The sequence below is a fragment of the Canis lupus genome, chromosome 14 (genome assembly GCF_048164855.1).
Source record: "Canis lupus baileyi chromosome 14, mCanLup2.hap1, whole genome shotgun sequence".
Lineage (NCBI taxonomy): Eukaryota > Metazoa > Chordata > Mammalia > Carnivora > Canidae > Canis > Canis lupus.
In genome coordinates, this window is record NC_132851.1 from 41,385,521 (window position 1) to 41,412,196 (window position 26,676).

The 26,676-nt window shown below is 44.2% G+C and overlaps 1 protein-coding gene across 6 annotated transcripts in view; it reads right to left on the reverse strand.

Annotated features, from left to right (window-relative positions):
* The window catches only part of ATP8A1 (ATPase phospholipid transporting 8A1), a 220,367-nt gene that overhangs the window by 20,863 nt on the left and 172,828 nt on the right, over positions 1–26,676 (reverse strand). For 5 of the 6 annotated variants that reach the window (XM_072774850.1, XM_072774848.1, XM_072774851.1 and 2 more), the window contains 6 exons: positions 22,604–22,678; positions 22,328–22,450; positions 19,024–19,102; positions 13,570–13,631; positions 10,873–10,929; positions 10,205–10,312 (listed from right to left, as the gene is read on the reverse strand). In XM_072774850.1, coding sequence (XP_072630951.1) covers positions 10,205–10,312; positions 10,873–10,929; positions 13,570–13,631; positions 19,024–19,102; positions 22,328–22,450; positions 22,604–22,678 — 504 coding nt within the window. Of the gene's footprint in view, positions 1–6,415; positions 6,523–10,204; positions 10,313–10,872; positions 10,930–13,569; positions 13,632–19,023; positions 19,103–22,327; positions 22,451–22,603; positions 22,679–26,676 lie in introns of those variants that run through there. The other variant, XM_072774852.1, reaches the window with a different exon arrangement.

Here is a 26,676-nt window from a genome sequence, read left to right on the forward strand (position 1 = left end):
AAACTCACAACTTTAACATCTGTATTTTTATGGCAAAATAGAAATTTTACGTCAAAAGGACACTAGTGTATCAAGATCGTGCTTTCTCCTGCCAACAGAACCACTGACGTATGGGAACCTCATATTGACTCACCAAAATCAATGCTGCTTTCAGACCGGGCTATTTGAATTTAATCTCACAAACATTTCTGAAAGGTGTCTTTGGGTCCAAGGCCCAGGAGACACCGTGGTGTGGCACTGCCAGGGTCTCTAAGTTGTGCGAGCCTTTTCTATAGGCTTGAGCCTTTCTGTCTAGATTAATTGTGGTTCCTAGCTCTGGGGTTGAATCTGGTGGTACCTAAGTCATCACTGGGTCAGCACTCTGTCGTGCATTCACACCACTTTGTACCTTTACTGGAGACAAATTTCAAGTCCATAGAAGCGTTGGCTTGAAGACACGAACTTCCACTGAAATCCTTCAGTGGCCACACATCTTGGGTCGTCTAGCTCCAAACCTCCCTCTGATAAAATCCAAAGATGGAGGAATGCACATGCCAAGGTCCACGTGGCGCTTATCACTGAGAAAGGCCTTTGATGTCTTATTTTAGCTGAAAAGAAATTCTTGCAAACCTTCAGTTATGTCATATTTATGTCAAAATTTAAAATGTCTTTCCTCCTTTACTAGTTTATTATTAGCATTTATTTGTCAGGTCCTCTGACCCAAATCTTTATTGTACGGCTCTCAGATACTTTCTAGAATACTATGTATTTCACAAAGAAAAGCCATCCACCCAGGCTTAAAGGAATGACATTAATGACATGAGAGTAGCTTTCTGTGACCTGGTCTTTGCTTAACTTTTCAGTTTTAGCTCCAACCTCCAACCATTTCCTGTGGTGGCGACCCCAAACTCCTCCTTTGCTTGGGCTGTTTTTTCCTTGGAAAGTCCTTCTCTCGCTTGCCTTCTTGGACAGGCTGGGAACAGCAGTAGCAAGAAACTATCCAAACTACAGCCTAGGGGTTGAGGGTCCCCTCCTCTGCCAGCCCCTGTGCGCCGTGGGCACAATACTTAGCACCCTGCTGGAACTACCTGCTGATCGGTTGTTTGGTCCGTAAGACTCAACCTCAAGAGGACCCTCTTTTCTCACCTTGTGATCCACTGACACCCAGTATACGTCCTGACACACGGGCGCTCTGTAAATCTCAGTTGTGTGGAGCCAACTCGGGCTCTTACACAGGATGAATTATTACTTTCTCCATAAAAACAGAGCAGAACACCCAGAAAATAGGAAGGGTGTTTTGAATAAACTCCAGTATGCTTGCAATTATTCCCAGAAGCTCTTGATTATTTAGAGACAAAGAAAACCCTTGGCTTATTCCAAACAAACAAACAAAAATCTGAGAAAATAGGATTGTTCCAAATCATAGAAAAAACATGCAGATCAGATCCCAGCTCATAGCATTTATGTGCTTTTTTTGCACCCCACGGACATCTCTGGATGGTGGTGAGGGGCTGCAGTGGGAGGGATCACTCTGAGGGACTCCGAACCCATATCCAATCTAGCTGTATGATGCAAGGAGCAGCCTTTGCATCTCCACCCTCTGGCAAAGGAGGAATGAGAAATGATTACGAAAGATGTTCAGAGGAAAGGGACAGAGAGTGAGTTAGTTGGGACCTGAATTGATAAGTTAACTTTTTTTTTAAAAAAAAGGAAGCAAAATTTCACTATAGACCAATATAGACTGAGAACTGAAGACACAAAATCCTCTTTCTAAAAAAGAATCGAGACTGCCAGGATATGTGTGGCTCTGAAACTCTATTTTCTGGGGATCTAGTTCCCAGAATAGTGAAAATAATTAAGAACAGAATTTGTTTTATTTTGATTGTCCTTATTGTGCTATTAAAAAAAACTGAAAAGTAGAAAAATGAGGGCAGAGTTAGTAACCAAATATTCTTTTTATTGTAAGAAATATAATTGAAAAATGTCATGATCCTGGATGAAGTTGTGGGAGACAGGGTCCATCACTCCAGGGCTCAAGCTCCTCACTTCCTCTATCATTTCTGTAGTTCTTTAGAATTTTGTGATGGCTCTTTATTTTATCTCAAAAACTATCTCGTAGAGCACCAATTCTTCAATCACTAGTAGTGCAATCTGTGACACTGACCTATAGATTTCAAATTGTAGAAGATCATTTCTAAAAATTTTAAATTTACTTTCCAGCCTTACTGAGCTATCACCGAGGTATAACATTAGGTAAGTTGAAGGTGTGCAACGTGTTGATTTGGTATGTTTATAAATTGCAAAATGAGTACCGCCAGAGCATTAGTGAACACCTCCGGCCTGTCACATAGTTCCCATCTCTTTTAGGAGATTATTTTTAAAAAACTAAAAAAGTCAAAAAGCACTTAGCTGTAAAAAAGGCCTGTAAAAGCTGTTAAATGGCTTATTTTGAAAAATCACTAACTTTCATGGTAAAAACTCCTCGTTGTTCCCCAATGCATCCCCTCTCCTCTTCTTAGGTGCAGACCTTGGGTTCTTGGCTGGACACTTTGTCCTCCAGCTCTGACTATATTCCCCTGGCTCTCCTGTGGCAGCTAGCTGTGGTCTAGCTCTTAGCCAAGGACACTTAGGTGGAAACGTGGTGGGCAAGGTCTAGGAAAGAGTGAGAAAGAGAAAGGGTTCATCTTTCTTCTTCCCTTTCTCGTTGGCTGGAATGTTGGTAAAACAGCCAGAGCGGAAGCAGCCACTTTGGGCTGACGAGGTTGGCAGGGCAGCCAAGAGCAGAAACCTGGTTTCTTGATGACTGTGTAGCTGCCACAGCGGCCTTGGACTGCATGGCCATCACCAAGCTTCTTTTACATTTAATCCACAATCGCTTTTTCACTGAAGCATCAAAAAATATGCCACGAAAGAACTTGTGCAGCTGATACGTGCTAGGAAGCCGAAGTGAGAACATGGAACGAAGCAGCTCCTGACCACTCCCGGGCGATCCCTTTATCTTACTCTAACCCAGAACGCCAAGACTTGTGTTCAGTGATAGGATTTATTGAAGCAGATCACACAGCGACGTGTGGTTCCCTTCATGAGCCCTTCCGATGGAATCTCTCGCTTGTCCCTCAGAACCAAGCCATGCTGGTCTTAGGGGTGGGGATGCTGAGCTCGTGGGGGCGCCGCGCCCTCTGCCTGCCTCGCAGACTCCTCACAGCACCCTTGGGCGCCCTCTCGGCTCAGCATTCCTGCCCCGGGGCACAGGTACCTGCTGCTCTTTCAGTCCCGAAATGCTCTTCACACACGCATCATTCTGACTTTCAGCGTAATCTTTCCTTCTTCAACAAGACCTTCCTGGGGCGGCCGTTGTCCGTCTCCCATTTCCCACAGCACCCCGTTTTCTTCCTGCCACTTTGTGAAATTACCCTTAGCCGCCTGTGAACTGATTTAGCGAGGGTTCCTCCCCCCACTCCCTGGTCGCCCCAGCCCTCACGCTAGCGGGGATCCGGCCGCACCAACACGTGCTCACGGGACGGCCGACTGGCGAGAAGGGGCGGCACTCTGCCCTACAACAGCAGGTTCTGTCCCGTCTCCTACGGTTTGCTCACCAGAGCCGCGGCGCCTGATGTTCTGACATCAACGTGCCGCCTTACAGGCGGGAACGGGTCCCAGTCTATCCTGCGTCCTGCTGCCTGACACGGAGCCTGGCCCGGGAAGACGCCGGGCCCACGGGCAGCAGGCCGCCCCGCAGAACGCCGACTTCCGAACGGCCCGCGTTGCACTGCAGTGTCACAGCCGCCTCTCTCCTCCCCTCCTACTGCTCCCACAAGGGCTTCTCTACGCAACGGGCTTGGAGGTGGCTATGCAGCCGGCTCCTTCTGCGCTGCGAGAACCCGGCCGGCCTCCCGTGCTGCGGGGCACGAGGCCTGCCGACCAGCGGCACGACCTGCTGCAGGAGCTCCCCGCCTTTGGCTCCCTGAGGAACATCTGACCGAGTTCAGGGTAGTGGTTCCCTCTAGGCTACTTGGCTCCCCCAGTAACCTTGGACAAACCTCCGTCGCATCGTCGCATCATGACACTGCCTCACCCCGTCGGCAAGGACTGGACTTGTGGCCCATAAATTATTTCATGCTATCTAGGTGATTAAAGGCGGACAGATGAATACAGACTATTTTAACCAGGAAATTCCTCATATGTAAAGTAATTTATTGTGTTGGTAAAGGGGGCAGTGGCGAGACTTGGGAAAATCATGTCACTAACGTAGTGTATTAATACCTTTCCTGCGGGGGTGACACCAAAGGGCTCAACAAAGATTTTTATTGTTTTTCAGAGAGACTTTACAAACCTCAATCAAGAGATCTGAAATTCTGTAAAACACATGCTCGTTCCTTAACTTCAATTTCCTTCGGTAGTTTTATAGATCCCTTAGGCCAGGGAGAGCAGAACCAGATGGCGCTCGGGGGGACCTTACGGTGCGCGTCTGCAAAGCCACGACACATGGAAAAGTCTTGTCGAAACTAAGCTTCTGGTATCAATCGTGATATGAGATGATCCTTGATGTACACAGCTTGCTTTTTTTTAGTTTTTAATCTGGTGTACTAGTCATCCTGGCTAAAATATTTTCTTCTGGAAATTAAAAAACAACACCACCCCCCAAACCCCAGTAACATCATCTAGGCACGTCGGAAAAGCAGGCCAGCATATGTTTATATAACATAGCACTTCTCACCGGGGTCTCCCTTGCCCCATAAATTGTTGTCCTGGTGTGAAAAAAATACAAGTCAGGTCTGAAAAAAAACAAAAAAAAGTCCTTCTCTTAAATCACAACCATATTTGTGAGAGGAAGCCGGCGACATATTTAAAGTCGCAGCAGAGCCTGTCACACTGTTTTTTTTCTTTTTCCCCTTCCTCGATGATTTCTTAGTGTTGCATGTTCTATCTCCGTATGATCCACTGCCCTGCCTCGGACCCTGACGGCCGCTTTTCCTCGGGACAGTTAAATATTTCAATAGTCCACGCTACCGGGACACTCGTCAATCACCGTCGTCGATTCGCCATCCGGGACAGAGACGGAGAATGGCTGTAACGGCAACAAAAGTGCGAAACCATCGGAGGGAAGGTTCCCACAAGGAAACACCCCGGCCACCGACGGGGGGCCACCCCATCCGGCCGTAGCTGGAGACGCCAACGCCGAGGCGTTTGGACAACAGATTCCTGGGCGTTCTCGAACGATGGTGGTGGCGTTCTCGATGTTTTTTTTGAATGAGAGGGATATTATTTATACTATTATTGGTGTTAAGAAGAGGCAAGCAGCCAGGATATGGAGCAGGATGGAGTTTATTTTATTTTATTTATTTTATTTTTATTTTTTTTGGAATTTCTTTATTTTTATTTTTATTTTATTTTTTTTTTGAGATGGAATTTCTATGCATGTGTTAGGGAGTCAGGCAGGTATTGCAAAAGGAGGACTGGAAACCCAGGTGCTTTGGAGAAGAGATGGGATCACGTCTGTGACCGGCTAACTTGGGGAAACTGGTTGGGGCCGTGGGTGTCGTGGGAACAGCTGCTAAATCGGGGAAATCAGTGGAATGCAGGGAAGAAGGCTGTCGGAAGGAAGAAATAAAAAAAAATTCCCACCTGGGAGCAAAGAATAGCAAAGGGCCCAAAGGAAAGGTGTTTAGATCCCAATGCATTTGAGACAAAAACCTGGGATGAAGTCTCTGGGCCACCTGCCGTTGCTCCGCTTGCCACAAAGTTTCCTCATACAGATTTCAATCAAACAAGGAATGCCTGGGAGCAAACAGTGCCCGGGGAACAGTGTGTGTGAGCCATTGTCCCCCCTCCGTGCTGCAAGGATTTTCCTTCTGTCTTCAGCGGGGGCTGTGGGGTGAACCGTCAGATCCGGACCCAGGTGTGAATGTGCGTCCAGCCGAACAGAGAGGCATGAGACCCGTACCTGCAAGCTGCCGGATTTGTGGGCGGTTTGCACCCCGAGGTCCCGTTGACTAGGGCGAAGGAGTCTGCGCCCCGGCGACATTTACGATGTTCCGTGGAGAGAACGGAGTGAAGGGAAGCCCACGGAGAATCTCAACCGCAGGAGCTGGAAGGTGGCCGGGGAGACGCAGGTGAGCTCCTGCCTTAGGGTCACCAGGCCCGACCGCACGGAAAGGGTCGCTGCAGGGGGTGTGGGATCCCGCGCTGCCGCCAGGCGTCACTGCCTATTGGCTCTCTAGACGCTGGAAGACGTCCTAGGGGCGCGAAACCTGCCTCTGGGTCTTCTCTGCGTCTCAGTCCTCTCACCTGTACACTGGTTACGACAAGTCTGCAGTGAGGACCCGGGGACCCGAGGCCCGGCTCATCCTGACCAAGTTCACTGACAACACCGGGCGGCCACGTGCTTTCTTTCCCTCTCGCTCCTCCTGTCCGGCCGCGGGCACAGCTTATCCGCTCTACCTCCAAAGGGCTTTGGGAGTCTGGCCACGTCCACGGCTGCCGTCCTCCTGGGCCACGCACCACGATCTCCCGTCGGGCTCACGGGGTGGCCTCTCACACGGGCTGTAACCCAATAGCCACGGTCCTACCATGAAAACCTAAGTCAGATGCCCATGCCCCTCCCTCAAGTCCCTCCAATGGCTCTCGCCCTGACCAGAAGTGAGAGCCACAAGGCTGTGTGGGGAGCACAGCTGACAGCTGGGTTCTCCACCCCCTTTGCCTGCTGTATTTTCCTCTATATGCTCATCTCCGTTTCACTTCATTATTTTGTCTTTTTCCACCAGAAAAGTAGGCTGAAAAACCTGACGTTTTGTCTGTTTTATGCACCAACGAATCCCCAGTGTCTAGAACCATGCCTGATGCATTGAAGAATCTCAACAAACGGTTGGTGAATCGACTACATGAATACCTCTGCACTACCCTGTAGGCCCTTATTAAGCTCTCAGGCAACCAAAACATGCACACATATTTAATTAATTGCTCTGTCTTAGGAGGGATTGCTGCCCCATTAATATAGGAAAGGACTGGAGTCCTAGGGCACATGCAGCGTTGGCATCAGACACTGAGACCCAGCAGTGGCTTTCCCAGGAAGTCAGTACACACCATGCCACGCACCCCGTGGGGTAGCCCTAAACCCCGGGGGCTGCCCAGGCCATGCTGCATTACGTGGGTCCCGTAAAGCATGTCCAGCTAAGGAGGGCTAATATTTACACCTACCCCGATCTTATTTATAATAACATATGACTACATGTAACACTCAGTAATATATGTGATCTACGACAGCATTTTGCTAGGAAAGTTAAGAGCTGAATAAGTGTTATTCAAGATGGTTGGCCAACTATGTACATGCACATACATGCAAACACTGGCACATAAATGCATTTCTCATATATTTGCTTGTTTGTATGTATGCACGTGTGAATGTGGCTATATCTTTAAAAAAAAAACTTTATTTTTTGAGAGAGAGAGAGAAAGTGAGAAAGGAGGGGGAGAGAGAGGAACAAGCAGATTTGCACCAAGTGTGGTGTGGACGTGGGGCTTGACCCTGAGGTGATGACCTGAGCTGAAACCAAGAGTCGGCCGCTCAACCCACTGAGCCACCTGGGCGCCCTTGTATCTGGCTCTACTCTCTTTAAAACATTTTTTAAAAGATTTTTAAAAAAATTTATTTATGATAGACATAGAGAGAGAGAGAGAGAGACAGAGACACAGGCAGAGGGAGAGGCAGGCTCCATGCCGGGAGCCTGACACAGGACTCGATCCCGGGGCTCCAGGACTGTGCCCTGGGCCAAAGGCAGGTGCGAAACCACTGAGCCACCCAGGGATCCCCTCTGGCTCTACTCTTGATTGAAATATAGAATTTTAAGCTTCGAAATACGTAAAACCTAAGGGTGGTTGCCTCTTTCTGAAACTAACTGGATTAGAGAACTAGTGACTCTACATACAATAAAAAAGTTCAGAAATCGAGTGCCGCTACACAGATTTCTTGGCATTTTGTACCCAAAACCCAGGAAACAGTAAATGTAGATGACTACCTATCCTCCCTGAGGATCTGAGTGGCATTTTGATTACATGCTATTTTGGGAGTTGTGGGGCTCATTTGCACGCACGCACACACACATTGAAATGCTTAGTGAGCATAAGTACTATATAAATTTAAAGCATTTTCTCTGAATAAATTCAACAGACTCACATTTCGCACAAGCTAGTCAAGCCCACAGGTAAATTAATCCACTCGTCATATTTTCAGTGGAGCACCAGCTATTTAAACATTATATTCGAGGAATCAGTAGCCATAAAAATAACAAGAAAAAGAGCCGCTGTTAGCGCTTCCCACCGAACACGAAGTGAACAGAAACGTGATGGAGTACTGACAGTCATTTCACTTTGAATTAGACACAGCATCACCGCAAGTCTCTGGAGATGATACGAAGTTTTGTGTCTGAGAAATACCAGGAATTCTACAGGCAAGGGGAGGATTATATTTGGTTGGCAAGAAGCCAACCCAACTTGACACTTGTTCTAGAAGTAGGCGGTCAAAAACTCAGCTCTTGTCATCAAAGCTGTTGGCTCCAGTTGCTTATACTACCTGACTCTCAGCACCTCTGGTGTTCCCCATCTTGAAGGTAAAACATGAAGAAATGAGATGGAAAAGTCAGGTCTAGTGAAAATGATCTCAAATTGAAATCAGCCTCAGGGAAAAGCAGGTCCGACCAGACAGCGCACTTCAAATAAAAACAAGGAACAGAACCGACTTGCCAAGTGGCATCTTCAGACACGAATGGTTTTTGATTTTACTTCTTCCGGGAAAAGGAGCTCAAGCCAAGGTAAGGAGGAGATGCACTCAGAGCTTCCTCTCTGCTTTCCTCAAAATACATGCTGTGAATTTTCTAGAGTTTGCAGTACATGTTTTATCTTTTTTTTTTAATACATGTTTTATTTTTATTTTTATTTTTTTTATAAATTTTTATTTATTTATGATAGTCTCACAGAGAGAGAGAGAGGCAGAGACACAGGCAGAGGGAGAAGCAGGCTCCATGCACCGGGAGCCCGACGTGGGATTCGATCCCGGGTCTCCAGGATCGCGCCCTGGGCCAAAGGCAGGCGCCAAACCGCTGCACCACCCAGGGATCCCTAGTACATGTTTTAAAAAGAGGCCTTCACTCTGGGTGGAAAAGGAAGTGCTTGCTCCTTGATACGTCTGGTTTCACCGTAATAGTATATAATGCCTCTCTCTAATAAATTCGACCACAAAATTTTTTTTCGAATGTGTCTGCATTCTGCTAATTTATAAAAAGCAGGATGCTGTCAGATAAAATTTCATGAAAATGATCTATAAACCAGACTGTCAAAAGTGAAAGGTACTCAGGCAGTACTTAGGGGCAACAAATCCATGGAAACCACGGGAAAGCTTTCCTGTGGCTGCAGGACAACAATGTACTGTAACGAAGCTCACGTTTCCTTGACTTGCAAGTTACTGTGAGGTCACAGGAAATCCTGAAATGTTTTCCACATTTTCTTTTATACATTTTATGTCAAATTTCCTGCAATTGAAATCATAAACCCTCCTACTGCTGGAATCTCTTCTGAAGGGAAGGAGATCTTATGACACTCCCCCCATGAACACCTAATAACTCAGTTCCTACCAGCGTAACAAGAAACCGAGAGACAGGGTTGAAAATGGACTGTGATAAGGCCGGAACGTCAGATGCCCCGACTCGTTCGAAACGAAAAGCAAGCTGGTATCATTACGATGACTCTCCAGGTGCACTTAATCCAGTGAGAGTAGACTTTTCCTTAGAAGAAGAGACAACAGAAGAAATGGTGGGACTGTCCCAATGACATAAGCCCACCATTCCCCAAATCTCTTCTCCAAAATGTATTTTGTAAAAAAAAAAAAAAAAAAAAAAAGTATTTTGTGCAATTATGGCCAATTTTTTTTTTTTTTTTACGGCCAACTTTTGAAATGGCATCTTCTATGTGGAGATTCTTAATGCGACTCAAGCTCCTGATGACCACATTTTATCGATCTAGCTGTGCTCATGAAAGGATGAATCGGATTTAAGTAAAATGCCCGAGTTTAAAACATTCTCCCAAGATTCATCCTGCGCAACTATGGAATTTAAAAACAGCGTTTAAACGGTCAAATACTACGTTAATATAAATCCAGGCCGAACAATCAAGGCTCATTAATGAACAGTAAGTTTTAAGATTTGTTGGGTCGTGAGCTCCTAGGACACGTTACCTCTCCTGACATATCGGGGGCCATCGGAACGGCGGGCCACAGGGAGGAGTAGATGCCGAAAAACACCACCCAGAGCGCGATGCTGCCCCAAATCGCTATGTGGCTGAACTGCGAAGGAAGGGAACACGGGTCACAAGACGTGTAGTCACAAGGCTGCGTACAGATGCGCCAATGACGCTGTTGCACCTGCCCTTAGTAATCTTATCACTACGTCCATAAAATATCATCTGGGAATTTCCAGTAACAACGCGTGCACGTTCCAACCGGATCTTTCATCAGCGCCAACGCTCCTGTCCCCCCGGTGGCAGGACATCTGCGGTTTGATGGGCATTCCTTGTCTGCTCCCTTTGGGGGCTCCCTCCTCGGACTCTCCTCCCCTACCTGCTCATCTTCAACCTCTTTTATGTTTGCTCTGCGTGCTCTCCCCGGGGAAGTCACAATAAAATCTTAAAGGCGCTGAAAATCTTGTGGCCAATAAACTTGAGTTTTTTTTTTTTTTTTTTTGACTCGCTGTTTCCAAACTAGACAAACTAGAGTCCCCAGCCCTCCCCACCTCCAGCCAAGACCCCTCACAAGGAACAGCCTGGGGGAACAGGGCCACATAAGTTAGAATGAAGAGCCATTGTGTCAACGTGCCACGGCCCAGTGGTGGTCAGGGATGCTCTTACCCACGTCCAGTACGACGTCTCCAATCCAGCTTTCAAACACACAGTTATCACCACAAACTAAAACAGAAGGGAGAACGTTATTTCACTTGATACGTGTGAGAGTTTAAATGTTAAAAGTGAGGTGTGTAAAGACCAGGTGTTCACTGTGCTACGGGACTGGTAGGTTCTGCACAGCTCGCCGTGTGTGTCCACCGAGCAAAGGAACAGGTGAATGAGCCGGAGGCTGCCCGGGATGGGCCCACTAGCAGCATCCCACCATGGCCATCACCCCTGTCCTCCTCCCCGCACGCCCTCGCAGTCCATCCACGGGGCTTATGCCTGCCTGCTTCTTGCACAATTCGTGAACCGTGAGTGTATGTCTGCAGTAACTTGGATTTTTAAGCTTGCTTTCATTTTATTTTATATCAAGGTCCCCCAGGTGGCTCAGTGGTTGAGCATCTCCCTTTGTCTCCCGGGGTCCTGGGATCGAGTTCTGCATCGGGCTCCCCGTATGGAGCCTGCTTCTCCCTCTGCCCCTCTCTCTGTGTCTCTCATGAACAAATAAATAAAATCTTAAAAAAAATACATTTCATATCATCTGGAATGCTAAAGCCCCTACTTTCCAAATTTTAGAGATAAATTCTAAAGATAATGTAACTGGACATTTAGAAACCTAATAAACACTTTCTCTGTAACTTTACATACGACCCCACGGCTCAGGATATAAAAGCCTGTTACATTCTCCATGATGTACACACCCGTTCCCATCACGGACTCTGCTGCTAATTCCCAAGTAAGGGAACTAGTTTAACTAAACTAGTTTTTAATGCTTAAAAATGTAAGCACCCCTGTGCTTTCCTTTTTTTTTTTTTTAATTTTTTAAAATTTATTTATTATTTATTATTATTATTATTATTTTTTACCCCTGCGCTTTCCATAGGGTGGCACAAAGGTTAGCTGGGCTGGCCCTGGAGTCAGACTGTTTGTGCTCAAGCCTCCACCATTTATTGGGTGTTTTGGTTAAGGAACAAGGCAAGTTACCCAACCTCTGTGTCTCAGCTCCTTCATCTGTAACCTGGTACCTACCGCACAGGGGAGGGAGTCTAAACCCCAGTGCTTAGCACTGCACTGTTATCTATTATTATCTATTCATAGGTAAAAATGAAATTTTAAATATTGTCAGTAGTCAAGGGAACTCTGTACACTTTGAGCAGTTTGGGATGGTGGAAGTGTGATGCGGGCCTTGCACCACTGATCAATACATGCCTGCCTACCTAGTTCTACTTCTGGGTTTGCACAGCATTAGGGGCTTCCCCACGGGGTCACAGAGTCAGGCCTGGGTGAAGCATTTGGGCTTTCTCAGCAGACATTTAAAGCCAATGTAGGATTAATATCTGTAGAAATAAAACTCCTGTGAAAAATGTAAGTACTCATTAACAAGCTATATAAAAAGTTTAAAACTAAGAGATATATTTTGACATTGAATTAAACAGTAACACCCCCCTGAGACCTGAGTATCTTAATGTATCCTTAAGGAACATTCCTGCTATATACTTGGATTAATTTCTTTTTTAAAAAATTTTATTTATTTATTCATGAGAGAGAGAAAGGCAGAGACACGGGCAGAGGGAGAAGCAGGCTCCACGCAGGGAGCCCGACGTGGGACTCAGGGTCATGCCCTGAGCCGAAGGCAGATGCTCCACTGCTGAGCCCCCCAGACATCCCTACTTGGACTAATTTCTAAACTTACCTTAACTTACTTATTTCTGTTTTGCACTCACGTTATATGAGACCAAGTCCCAGTCCCCCAAACATATGCTTCTTTTCTGTTACTACTTCTGTGGGTTGATGTCAACGGAAAGGACACCCCAGGAAAATAACTTGATCTCTCTGTTATTTAATGGCCTTACTGTCCTATCATTCAGTAGTTTTAACACTTGATATTTAAACATCACATTCTAGTTTTCTTGCCAACTGAGTCAGTCATGTTGATATCTGCTTAATATTTGGAGCAGCACCCCGCCCTCATTCGGGAAGGAATTAGAGAAAGGAATGTGGCCTGAGAATTCAGAGTTGAAGGTTATAGTAAACGTACCAGACACCCAACTACTGACCTCGGCCTTTAGCATTCACGTAGTGCTTTTGACTTCTAAGGGAAAAGTGGTTTTCAGACATTTTTTGGCCCTTTATGGCAGGCATGGGCTTGCACTCGTGTGTGTCCTCCACAAGTGTTTGGATAGTGACTTAACACAGTGGGTTCCATGCCTTGTGTGGATGAAATGTCCCCAAAGAGTGATTTCTCTCCCATTTTAGTTATCAAGAGACCCTAGAATCATGACTGGCTAACCGCCCAAGAACAGTATGATAATATCTGCCATAAATTCAGGAAAGCAAAAAGAAAAAAAAATTAACAAGGGCAGTAAAATAAAAATGAAGAAAAAGAGACAAGGAAGAGAAAAATGGGAATTGGGGGAGGGCACTAAAAGAAAAGAGGGAATACTGAAAATAACAGCAACGAAAGTCCTATCAAGTCAGTGAGCCTAAATGACACATTAACAACCTCACATAAAATAAGCTCCTAATAGTCAAAACATCTTATATTATTTTTAAACGGAAGTGCAAGCAACCCTACGTTCAGAAATGCCCACAGTTAAATTTGTAAATACAGTGAAAGGATTTGATTTTTATATACAAACTAGGCAAGTACTCTGTACTTACAGTGTAAACAAAGTTTCCCAACAGCAGATAATCAGAGGTTTTCCCATTTCCAAATACATTTCCTGTATGACAAGAAGAGAGGCTTATTAGAAATGAAAATCAAAGCGGTCCTTTCAGAATCCTTTCAAAGACAAATCAATTTGTAATTGTTGAACAAAAGAAGGGAACCAAGCATTACACCATAAACTAGGCTAATTAAAAAAAAGTTATGAGAAGTCTCACAAAGTTGCTATAAATGTGGGTCAAAATGAAAAGCAATTTTCTAATAGCCAACAATGGAGTAGGAAACCTGACTTGTTAACCAATTCTCAGGACCCATGAGGTGGGGAAAGAAAAAAAAATCAAACTAATTGTTCAATGAAAGACCAATTCTATGGGCGCTGAGACAGGAGAAGACATCCTGAACCCTCACTAGAGACCTTTGTTAGCAACATAGGTGAGAGTTTTAGGGAACCTTCTAACTCTCTCTCAATGAAGTTGTTGGCATCAGACCAGACGGGATTCATGAATGCACATCACAGAAGACTGAGGAGCACCAATATGGTGCTAGGCACATGGCTCTTGGAAGGTTTGGCTAATTTTGGGGGAATATTTTAAAGTATTTTGTTACCTAGCAATGACTAACAAATGTGGCTCTAGATGAAGGGAGTGGTGGCTAACAAACACCACGGTTACTGATTAAAAAAAATAAAAACTGAATAACTGAATAATTGGCACCCATTGGCACCATGGGAAAAATTAAGACCTGTGGTACAATACTCAGTACAATATTTTACTTATGCAAATATTCAACAATATTTATTTAAAAATCTCGTATGTAAGGACAAAATCTGGTAGAATAAAGTATAGGATGAGATAGGCAGCGTGGCCCTGGTGTGAAGACAAGGAGTAGCTGGGTGAGTCTGGGAAACACAGACCAGGCTCAGCATCTGTGACTAGCTGTGCCATGTTGGTTTACATAATCAATCTCCAAGGGGACTGAGCTTCTTCACTTAAAAGAAGGAGTGGAACTACCTACCCCCAGTGGGGTTTTCTATTACAATGAGGTCTCGTATGTAAGAGCCAACACTGGGTGCATGTGGCCCGTGCTCCATGCTGTGACCCTACTCTCTCTGGAGTTTTTGGTGAGTAGTAGTCAGGAAGGGCTGCCTCATAACAGCCCAGCCACCTAGAGACCCCTCGTCTTCGTGGGGGTATTCCATGATTAAGAATATAGGATTTGGTGTGCTGGTGTCATCTAATATATAATTATTAATAATTTAATTATTAATTAATATATAATATTTCAAATAAATAAATAACTTATTTATTTGAAAGAGAAAGAGAGAGCAGGGATGGGGGGAGTGGCAGATGGGGAGGGAGAGGAAGGGGAAAGAATCTCAAGCAGACTCAGCCCAGAACCCAGTGCGGGACTTGATCCCACTGCCCCCCAGGAGATCAGGACCCGAGCTGAAACCAAGAGCTGGTTGCTCAACCAGCTGAGCCACCCACGTACTCCCCGATGTGCTGGTCTTACGAGCACAGTATTTACAAACTCGTACCTGCAATTAATCTGCAAATTTCCATACAACCAAATTAACATACTCAGCAATCTACAGAATAACCGAAAATATCTTACAATCACGTCTGGACTTGAGTGCGTTTATGTAGGTCCTTTAACCCATGTACACAAGTTATCAAGAATAATCATATTTGGGTCCGCGTAAGCCGCCTTCTGGTCATGACTGGTTCATCATGAAGGACCCAAAGATTCATTTTAAGATCACGCTGAGAAAAAAAATCTAAAGGCCTATTGTGGGATTTGTCAGATTCAGCATTTGGATGATTCAGGTACATGATTCATTCTCACACTTTCTGGTCTCTAGGCTCCTTTACACTTAAAAATTCTTGAGGATCCCAAAAAGCTTTTGTTCATGTGGTTTATATCTACCAATGTTTATTTACCAAGTTAGAAATTAAAGCAGAATATTTTTAAAAATGTACCGATTTATCTAAATTTATCTAAAGATAACAGCAATAAACCCAATACACATAACATGAACAGATTTTACTTTTCTCCCCAACAAAAAAGGTGAGAAACCTGCATTGTTTTATATTTTTACAATCTCTTTAATGCCTTGCTTACGAGAAGGCAGCTGGATTCTCAGAGTCAGGTTGAAATACGGGGGAAATCCTACTTCCCAGAGAAAGTTGTAAGGGAGGAGTGTTCTAATCGTCTTTTCTTATGAGTGTGGATATTCTTTGATACTACATCAAAACTCAGCAAGTAGTTTCCTAAAGGTCAGGGTGTGGAAGCTGAAACTTGATCAGTGAGCCCTCAGTACCCTATTACATCACAATCAATGGCTCCACTGGACACCCCGGTGGATCTTAAAATTCCTGCAGGATTCCGTGACCTCATGAAAGTAGCTGGTTCAGCTCACAAAAATAAATTTTTATTTTTATTTTATTTATTTTTATTTTTATTAAAAAATAAAAACAATGACTGGCTAATACTGCAAAAATTATGAAACTGTGACCTCGGGTTCCCTAAAAAGGTCATCGTGGGTATTTATAAAGGGGTCTATAGGCCGTGAGAACCGCTGGAGTGTGTATCCAGATGCATCTGTAGCTGCCCTTTATATACTTACATTTCTTGTGTACCTCATCATTTCAAAAGCCTAAAAAAAAAAAAAAAAAACCCCAAAGCCTCTCCTTATTTGAAAATCAAAAACAAGGCAAAGAAACAACAAACCCCTCAACATTAGAATGTTGAGACGTAATTTACGCCACGTGCCATTGACGTCTTAAGAAGAGACCGCACGTGCGCTGGGCCTCGGCGAGGTGTGGGTCCTACAGGCGGCACCTTTTCTGGGGCTGAACGAATGCAAAGAGGGCCCCAGGATCTGCTCTCCAGGAGCTGGAATTACTCCAGGGGTCTGTCCTTTCAAACCCTGTCACCATTCAGGTGTTTCACATGCTATTTGGCTTGAGATAACCTTTGAGATTACATTTTTCCTTTTTCTAAGTTAGAATGTTAGAACGGCAAGAGACAGACGTGCTGAGTCTCTCATACCCGTATCGGTTCTGCAATTCAAAAATAAACTTCACCTAGAGAATTTGGCTACAGTCCTGTATCATACCCTCGATTTCAATAGAGTGGAAATAATCTAAATGTCCATCAACAGACGAATGGATACACAAAACGTGGTAAATCTATACAATGGAGTATCATTCAGCTATAAGGAGTGAAGTAATGATCCGGCCATGATATGGATGAACCAAGGCCACATATGACAGGATTCCATTCTTATGAAATGTCCGAAATAGGCAAATTCAAGGACAACAATCAGTGGTTGCCAGGGGCTCAGGGCAGAGTGTGGGGAGTAACTGATAATGGGTGTGGGTTTTTTTTAATGGGGTGATGGAAATGTTCTAGCATTGGATAGTGAGTTTTTTTTAATAAAGATTTTATTTATTTATCATGAGAGACAGAGAGAGAGAGAGAGAGGCAGAGATACAGGCTGAGGGAGAAGCAGGCTCCATGCAGGGAGCCCGACGCAGGACTCGATCCTGGGTCTCCAGGATCACGCCCTGGGCCGAAGGCAGGTGCTCAACCGCTGAGCCACCCAGGGATCCCCTGGATATAGTGAATTTGTACAATTCTCTGAATATACCAAAAAAACACTGAACTGTATAATTTAAAAGGGGCAATTTTATGGCATGTGAGTTATTATCTCAAAAAAAAAAAAAATCTACTGTGGTTCTCCCGGCCTACTGGAGCCAAGAGGCTATATTTTAATTGGATTCTCTTACCATCATTTCCATGGCTTAGAAAGTGAGAACCATTCAGGGCACCAGCAGAGAAATTAATGGCGAGACGAGACCCTGGGGTCAGGACCCGCAGCCCATGCCCTGCCTGCAGTGCTCACCCTGCCAGGCATGGCTCCACCGGCCAGCCGCGCACCCTTCCCTGCACTGCACGCACTCCCTGCTCTTCTGAAGTCTCATTCTTTTTTTTTTTTTTTTTTAAGATTTATGTTTTGAGAGAGAGCAGAATGAGAGCGAGCTCAAGGGGGGGGCAGAGGGCAAGGCAGGCTCCCCCAGAGCGGCGGAGCTTGCTGCAGGCCCCAGGGTCACCGTCTGGGATGGAAGAGCCTGATGGAGCCACACAGGCGCCCCTGCAAGTGGGATTCGAACTCAGGACATGGAGGGGCCCCGGTGGCTCAGTGCATCAGGTGTTTGCCTCCATCTCTGGCCGTGACCCCAGGGCAGCGTTTGAGCCCCACACCCGGGCCCCAGCCCCGCTCCGCGGGTGAGTCTGCTTCTCTGCGGCCCTCGGCCCGGCTCGCTCGCTCTCCTGAAATACACCAATAACACCTTGGAAGGAAAAAAGGAGAGGAGGGAGGGGAGGGTCTGCATGGGGGAGGGACAGCCTGCGGGGGGGCGATGGTCTGCATGGGGGTGGAATGGTCTGCGGGGTGGGGGTGGTAGGGATAGTCTGCGAGTGGGGGGAGGGGGATGGCCTGCGGGGGGGATGGTCTGTGGGGGGAGATGACCCTGTCTGGGAGGGGACCGTGTGCAGGGAGGGGACGGCCTGCGGAGGGGGGAACACCCTGCAGGGGGGGGCGGCCTGAGGGGGGGCCCGCGTTTCCCTCGAGGCTCCTCAGAGGTCTGTGGGTTTCTGGAGACAGGCACCTGGTGGACCTACCATGTGCGGGGCCCCCTGGCCGGTGGGGCAGGACCGTGGTGGGGGAGTTGTCCCCAATTCCCCGGTGCAGGGCGGGCTGGGGCCGAGCAGGTGCAGGGCGTGGGCCCGGGCAGAGCAGGTATGGGGCGGGGGCCTGGGGCCCGAGCAGGTGCGGGGTGGGGGCCGGAGCAGGTGCGGAGCAGGGGCGCCGCGGGCAGCTCTGTGCTGAGCGGCCACCTGAGCACCTGTCCGGGCGTCGGGATGCACCGGCTCGCCCGTCTCACAACGGACAGAGTAACGTCACCCCTCAGAACAAGCAGAGCGGATGCTGCTGCTCCGGGGAGAGCATGAAACCCTGAAATCTCATTGCAAACCCGGGCTCACGGAGGCGGGCGGACACTGGCATTCCTCATCAGCTTGGGGATGAAGAGCCGGGGCAGGCCTCACAGGTGTAAAGAATGGGCTACATAAAACATTAGCACTATTATGTTCAAACTACGCATCAACAGAGGAAGGGGGAAAAAAAAAGAGCCCTAAAATTTAACTCTCTGCAAGTTTGGAAAACATGAGAAGTCGAGAGGAAGGCTTTGCATACATTAAATCACTTTGCTCCCAAAGGAATAATAAAAATCTTTAAAGTGTGTACAGCTTTTGGATGCATGCATTTTAGGTCAAGGAAAACAGCCTAGAGTGAAACTGCTATAATTTTTAACATATATTGACAATGAGTTATTTTCTGAAAACGCAGAAAGTCATCTCTTAGCATTCATATCCTTTCTACTCACCATACTGAAGGGCTTTCAGTGGAAACCAAAACAGAATAACTGAGTGGAAGAGGCCATTTAAACAATGAACCCAGAAAACCTGAGGGAAAACAAAAATCCATGAGAACCACTTGCGATAAACTAGCTCCGTGAACTCTGACCTTTCTTTTTATCTGTGAGCTGGATTCACAAAACGTGTTTCTGTCGGGCCACGGCTGTGAATTAATAGAACTGACACTTTCTGCCTCTTAGACCTTCATGGGTCATTTATTTATTTTTATGTTTCTCAAAATGTTTTTTCAGCTTCACCGAAATTTTTTCCTGCTTTTTTAAAAAACCAAGTATGAACAGTTTAAATTTCTGCCCGACCAAGAAAATAACACGTAACGGGAACGTGTAGCTCCCGCGGTTCCTCAGGTGGGGTCATTTTCAGAATTCTCGGAGAAGAGCCTTTGGGAAGACACAGCGATGGGGGAAGTCCCTACTTTGCCCTTCCCACGTGCAGCAGGAGTGCCAACCTCCCGAAGGTGGTAAAGCATCCCCTCCCTCCCTCCCTCCCTCTCTCCCACCTTCCTCTGCACAAACTAAGAATAACGGGGTGGCACGTAGGCCATATAATCCCTAAAGGCATTGTAGGGGTGACTGGATTCCTACGAGGCTTCCACGATTTCTGAGACTCGTCAACATCAAGCCTCCAACAATCAGAACACCATCTAATCGTTATTACTCTTCCATCCTGCATTTTAGGAGCAAAGGGGGCAGGCACCGCGGGTACTTTCTTTGTAGCGGGGATGGGAAAGATTAAGTCATAGAAAAACTGTTTAGAATTCTCATGGCCCTTTGAAGAGTCGCAGTTTTGCCATTGAAAAGGGCTGCTTGCGAGCAAAACTCACGCTAAATAAAAATCGGCATGTATTAATAGTTTTAAGCTGTTCAAACAACAGAAATTAAGTTGCCTGCCTCCCCAAATTTTCCACTGTGATCTCAATCTGCCCCGTTAGCTCACCCAGCCACCCTGGACGGTATGATCCAATTTACGCTCCAATACATTACACATTTGAACTTGTGTTACTCATTAACCTTTGTCTCTTCTCCTCACTATGTCATTACCGCAAGTTTTTATTTGACAGAAAGCACAGGTGGGTGCAAGAAAAATTAGTTCTACTTTTCCATTTTCCTGACCGATACTTATTGTCACATGCTAATCCTTTAACCCCTGTCATGACCTCGGGACCTCCGACCCTTTTTACCATAACAAACGTAATCATCGTCATTCAGGGCAACAATGCTTCTACACTGGGGACCCACAGCAACTGCTGTGTGTACAACTATGCATTTTGTAGCCATTTGTCCCTGAATTTTAAAACACTTAGAAGGGGTTTAATCAAAGATTTTTCACCGAAACCACTAGAACATCCATGTACACTATTAAGAAATGGTTGGCAGCTTGTGTATAAATGTTGAAAGGGAAGAGAAATTAGTTGCGTGATCTATTGGGTTGACTGATGACTTTTCGAAATGCACGGGCTCTGCGGGTAATGAAATACTCTGTAAACAACAAAAGGACAGCAAAGGACACAAGGAATGATGCTTCCACGTGAAAACTACGGACTGCCTTTTCCTTGGCCACCAACCGTCTCAGTGGCCATGTGGGAAGGGTCTGAAACGATGGGACTTTCCAGGAATGGCTCTGGATAATCCTGTGAGGATCAATTTTTGTTTATAAGCAAGAGTTCCCCGGCCAAGTTTGCGGCTGGGAAGCTAACACGGTGGGGAGCCTGAGCCCTGGTGGACGGCATACTTGTGGCTGAGGCTGATACAAGCCTCCAGGTGGGTGAGAATCACGGCTAGTACCCCAGTAGGCCTGGCACTTTCTCAGCTCTCAAATCTCTCTCTCCAGGAAAACAAGAGTTCACCGTCCATTGTATCTGTCTTGTGACTTGAAAATAGCCACCAGAGATTAAAAAACAAAACAAAACAAAAAAAAAAACCATTACAGCAAGGTGGTCCAATTTAATACAAACTGGACATAAATAAATCTTGAAAAAAATCTAAAAATAAAATGTTAAAAAAAATAAAAGCATAGATACCGCATATTATAACTTACTAATAGTTTTAGGAGAGCATGGTCTAAGATAATTCTCAGCTTTTTAAATTTTTTCCCTTTTTTTCCTAAATCAACCAAGCTCAGTTATTTAAAAAAATGGCAACGAGTTGTGTGTGCATGCCTGGACACACATGCACGAGGTCTCCGAGGATGAACAACACCCTGGCTATCCACTGGGCACCGGCACTTACAGCTTAGAGGAGCTGGGGCATCCGTTTGCTTTATTCTCTCGGTATGCTGAGGATGAACATCAATGAGGGCTCGGCAAATTAATAGACATTAAAAATATCCTACATTAACCTTCCTAAATGGGAAGAACTGGTTACATCTAAGTATTAGTAACAGGCTAACAAACATGCACTGTATTGGATGGGAAAAGTCCTGAGAAGGTGTATTATTGTATTTGTTGCTTTTATTATTGTTTCAAAGTGGCATCGCCTTGACTGTTACGAGACTAAGCACTTTTTTTTTTTCCTGAACTGAAACCTGAATTACTAACAAATACCAGTGGAAAGACTTTACAATACAAACTTCGAGGAAAATAAACTATGCAAAAAAAAAAAAAAAAAAGAAGAAGAAGAAAAAGAAAATAAAAGAGATTTTTGTGGTTGGGACAAATAACTGTCACGGACCCCAAGGGATCACAAATCACAAACAGTCCATGACGTGTTTTGTAGAATATAAATTCAGAATGTGATTTTAGATAAAATGTCAGATATTTTATCTTGTATTTAAAATTTTATGGCTTGGAATTACTGAGTATTATGACCTAATGAATTATTGACCAGAGACTATAATGCAAGCTAATACTCTAATGGGGTCAAGGTGACTTGATGGAACAGAAAACCACCACTTTGCACGAGGAAGGACAGACCCTGCCGGTCCTGGACGACCCGTGTAAGGGGTGAGGCTTTCCCCGGGATGCTGCAGACACAGAACGGCGAGGGCCTGAGGACACTCGTGTCTGTCTTTCAGACCCGATTAACTGCCGCCTGGCAAACTCTAGTGAACTGTGGTTATGTGTTAATTTTATAAGAAAACAAACCAATAGAAATGCTTCTGAGTCCGCATCCGAACCTGCGGCAAACACGACTTGTCACGGTCGGAACCCTGGCGTTTGTGTCCTTAGCTCCGGGAGGCCAGACGCCCCGTGTAATCACAGCAGTCGAGTGAGTCCCACTGCCCGCCCCAAACACATGCGGGGCCGTCGTGTCCTACCTTGGTGTTGAAGTCCAGGGCGTTCTGGGAGGTTTTGTACAATTCAGGATACTTCAACATGTTCTCTTTTCTGCAGGATCTCTCAAATATTCCGAGAGTTAAGGGAGGCATTGCTGTAAACATCTAAAGGGCACACGCTGGTCATTACTTCAAGGAGCCTAGTGCAAGGTGAACTTTAACCTCAAAGTATTTAATATCATATATTAAATTATTATAAAATTTAATATTAAATAATATTTAATAATAATCAGGAAAAATCAAACATCTTAAACTTACCACGTTATAAAGACCTATACACCATCTCTCAAAGAGGATCTGTCCAGAAAAGCCATTCACAAAGGCAAACCAGATCTAGGATGAAAACAACCCCAAAGCCCCCAAATTAGAACATAAAAAACATAAGTGCATCCCTTAGAATCCAAAAACTCAGCCGTTGCATAACAGCAGTGTTAACATATGATTTTCACAACTTTCTTGAAAATGGCATTTCTTTGTTTTGCTTTCTAGCCTGAAGGGGTGCTTTCAGAAGGTATTTGTTATTTAAGTCAGAATTAGTTGCAGTTGTCGAGTCAAAAAAAGAGTCATATTAATAGGCATCGTACATTTAAAGGAAATTAAATAAACCTTATTTTCTAAAAGGCACTTCGGGGAATATATTTTATGTCACTAAATTTTTAGAGCTTTAGCTCCTTTTTAAAATATGTACCTCTTGCTAATTAAAGAGATAACTATGTACTGGTGATTAAAGAGATAAATTGTTTTGGTTACGCAAAAAAACATGTTTCTGTAGAAAATGAAATGACTTTCCTATAACAATATAATCATAATTATTCCATGCTGGCTGCATTCAGATAGCTCATTTATATACACTCCCAGGTTTACCCTACTGGAGACCTGTCGTATCATAGTGTCAGGTCCTGCTCCTTTCCCTCTTAACAGTATATAATTTTTCTTAAGTTGTTACATATCCTTTAAAATGAGATTAATAGATGTACATCCCCTACAGTGGGATTATAACCATTTCGGGATATTTAGTCTGCTTCCAGTTTTTGCCATTCTACTGAATTCTGAGCCAAATATTCTTGTTCAAAAATCCTGTACATCTCTATTTTCTAAGGATGGATTATTTTTTTTTGTAAGTAAAAGCTACGTTAAGGTATGACTGACATACAAAAGACTGTGCACAGTCAGGGTATACAGTTTGGTAAGCTTGGACATATGTATATGGTGGTGGAACTGTCATCGTAATGAAGGTGATACACATATCCGTCACCTCTAAAACTTTCCTTGGATGTCCTTTTTTTTTTTTCAAGGATAAATTTTTAGAAGTAGAATTAATGGGTTAAAGTTTATAGACTTTTTAATATTTCTTGATAAGTCTAGCCATTGGAATGTGAAATTTGAATTTATACAGTAAAAAAACCTGGATATCTTGAGTTTATGCTTTCATTAAGCATAAATCTTCAAGTAATAAGGCGTAATGTTCTCATATATTTTGCAATTCTCTTAAAAACAAAAGCCTTCACTTTGGATACAAAATGAAAGATGTTATCTTAAAAAAAAACGAAAAACAAAAACACCCGTCTCTAACATGCTTAAGGCAAATGGAAAATTAAAGTGACTGTTAGTAAGTCAAAAACACATATATATTCTTCTAAGAAAGCAGACCTAAAATGTGATTAAAAATTAAAAAAAAAAATCAAGCTGGTCTGGAAGAGTAAAAAGTCTGGCCTGGCAACGAGATTACATAAACGCACACTCACAAAACCAGAGCATAACGACGACACAAAACCTGTTGGAGGAAAGCAGTCTTGACATGCCAGTCAAGTGAATTTCTGAATCAGAGTCGCAGGGACTCTGCTACACTTCACGTTTCATTTAACCTCATTATGGAAGCATGAATTGCTACAAATTCACCATTTATCAATATGTACCCAGGCTGGCCTCCCTATGAACAGCTTCTGTACCCACATTGATCTTTTTCCTTTTTATAGTGGGAAGGAATGATTGAGCATATATAAAAACGAATGTCTGCTTCATGAGATGGAAAAGAACACAAAGGAGCGATAGCACATGAAAAATAAGTCCAAATTGTGTCAGGGTTGTAACACGCATTACCAACAACAATAACAACAGCATAGGAATCGGAGTCAAATCTGAAATTCTTGTGTGCTTTGCTACATCTGTTTATTGAAAAAAAAAAAATGAACATTTGCCCTAGACTAGGAGCCGGGTCATTCACTCGTACGTGCTTTAAAAGAACTTAGTATGTTTATGCGAAGTTAACTTTATTCTTCGGGTGGTGCTGCTGACTTTACACCTTTTTTTTTTTTTTTTTTTTTTAAGGGTAAGTAGACACAAGGTGACAAAACAGGCTTTAATTCTCTGTATAGTGTTTTCACATTTGGCCTTTTTTCAGATGTGGATTATGTCAATACATATTTGTGATACTCTGGGTGATGGTAATGTTCTCCCCGGAGGGGACTGTGATTTACTGCAGCAATACATGCTGAGAAGCTCTTTGAGATATCTTAGGGTATGATGGAAATACAGGGAATTTTTAAACAGAGAGTTTTAAATTATGGCCTCACTAGTCTATGAAGATGTGATCCAATCATTGTTGGCCTGAAAAAAAGATGCGTACCAAACTTACCCAATGGACATGACCTGGCTCAAAAGGCTACAGTCATAAATGTATCTGCACTCATCAGTGCTATATACAACCAGAAAAATACGTTAAATTTGTGCGTGAGTAAACATTTGTGAACACGAATGGTCTCCTAGCTTTGTACGTGACATTCGGTGCTGATTCAAATGCCACCATGAGCTTGAAATTTAAGAACCTCACTCAAAAAAAAAAAAAAAAAAAGAAAAAGAAAAAAAGAAAAAAAGAAAAAAAAAGAACCTCGCTCAAATCAAGTAATATTTACAGAAAGCTTAACATTCAAAATAGTTTGCGAATAAGTGAACATGACTGCATCAAAAAAATGCCCATTTTAACTGCTTTATGGAAGACATGTAGAAATTTTTAAGCAGAAAGCTATCAACACATTTTTCCCCTTTTTACTTCCCCTATTGAGAGGTAGGTGAGTATGTTTTTATAAATTACCTTCCTGCAATACAAAATTCCTATTCTAATTTCTTCTTTAAAAAAGGAGACATGACTAGAAGATGAACAGAATCCTTCGATATAGTACCCTACACCTTTACAGAAATATTTTGGCGTTCAAATGTACATATTTCAAAGGAGAAAGAGAAGGTCTTTGATAGTGAAGAAGTCTACCAAACGGCTGACTTCAAGCCCATCCGATTTGTATTTAAAAGATATATTAGAGAGAGAGAAAAAAAAAAGATATATTAGAGACACATCCCATACTAAGTAAAACAGCACCTCGATGACTATTAACACATAAAAGCCCCTCCGCTGACTCAGTCGGAAGCATGGATACAAAAAGAAAACACCAGTCTTTCTGGGGAGGTGTGGAGATTATTTAAATTCATAAGAAATCCATATCCCAGCACAGCGTGCTGGCAAAGTATCACCTCACTGACTTTAATCAAGGCTTCTGCAACTTAGAGACACTTACATTGTTTTGGGATCTTACCAGAAAACCTGGATGCGATCAATCATTTGAAAGAAAAGGTCCTATTTTGCTAGAAGGGAGTCAGATATTTCAGAGAGAGAGAGAAAGAGAGGGAGAAATCCCTTTAGAAAGAGCCAGTAATTTCAATGAACACCTAGGGCTGCTGCGGGGCGGCCACCTCGCGTCTGCGTCTTACGCTGCCACCTGCCAAATCTGTATTTATGTGTTTGGCTGTAACTGATGGCAACGGAGGAGCTGGACAGGGACCTTCCTGGCAAGGCAGCCACGGGAAAACCCCTGGCCGCAGATAATCTATGAAACGCACAGTGTTCCAGGCTATTCCTTTATTAGCAAAGAAACTGCAGACCTGCGTCTCCCGGTATTATTTTCTGAGTTCCACATCCCAGCAGAGGCGTGGCAGTTAAAGCCTCACAGACTTTCTCCTCATGGACCATTTCTGCATATTAAACAGCAGCTTACAAACGGTCAATGAGTCCTCTGCTCCCACGCCTGGTCAGCACAAAACACTGAAAGGCGAGATTGGAGACTGGCAGTTGTCCTCACCAGAGACACCCCGTGATGTGTTCTCTATTCATTCACGGCGGTGACATGAGCCATTAACATCTGCAGAACTTGTTTTAGCTGGCAAAAGTTGGGTATCTGGGAATGGATTTAAAAGGTCAATTCCTTTCCAAAACAGTTGAACTATATTCAGCATATATTTCTATAAAGTGCTAAAAGAAAAATACCTTAAAAGCGAGATTT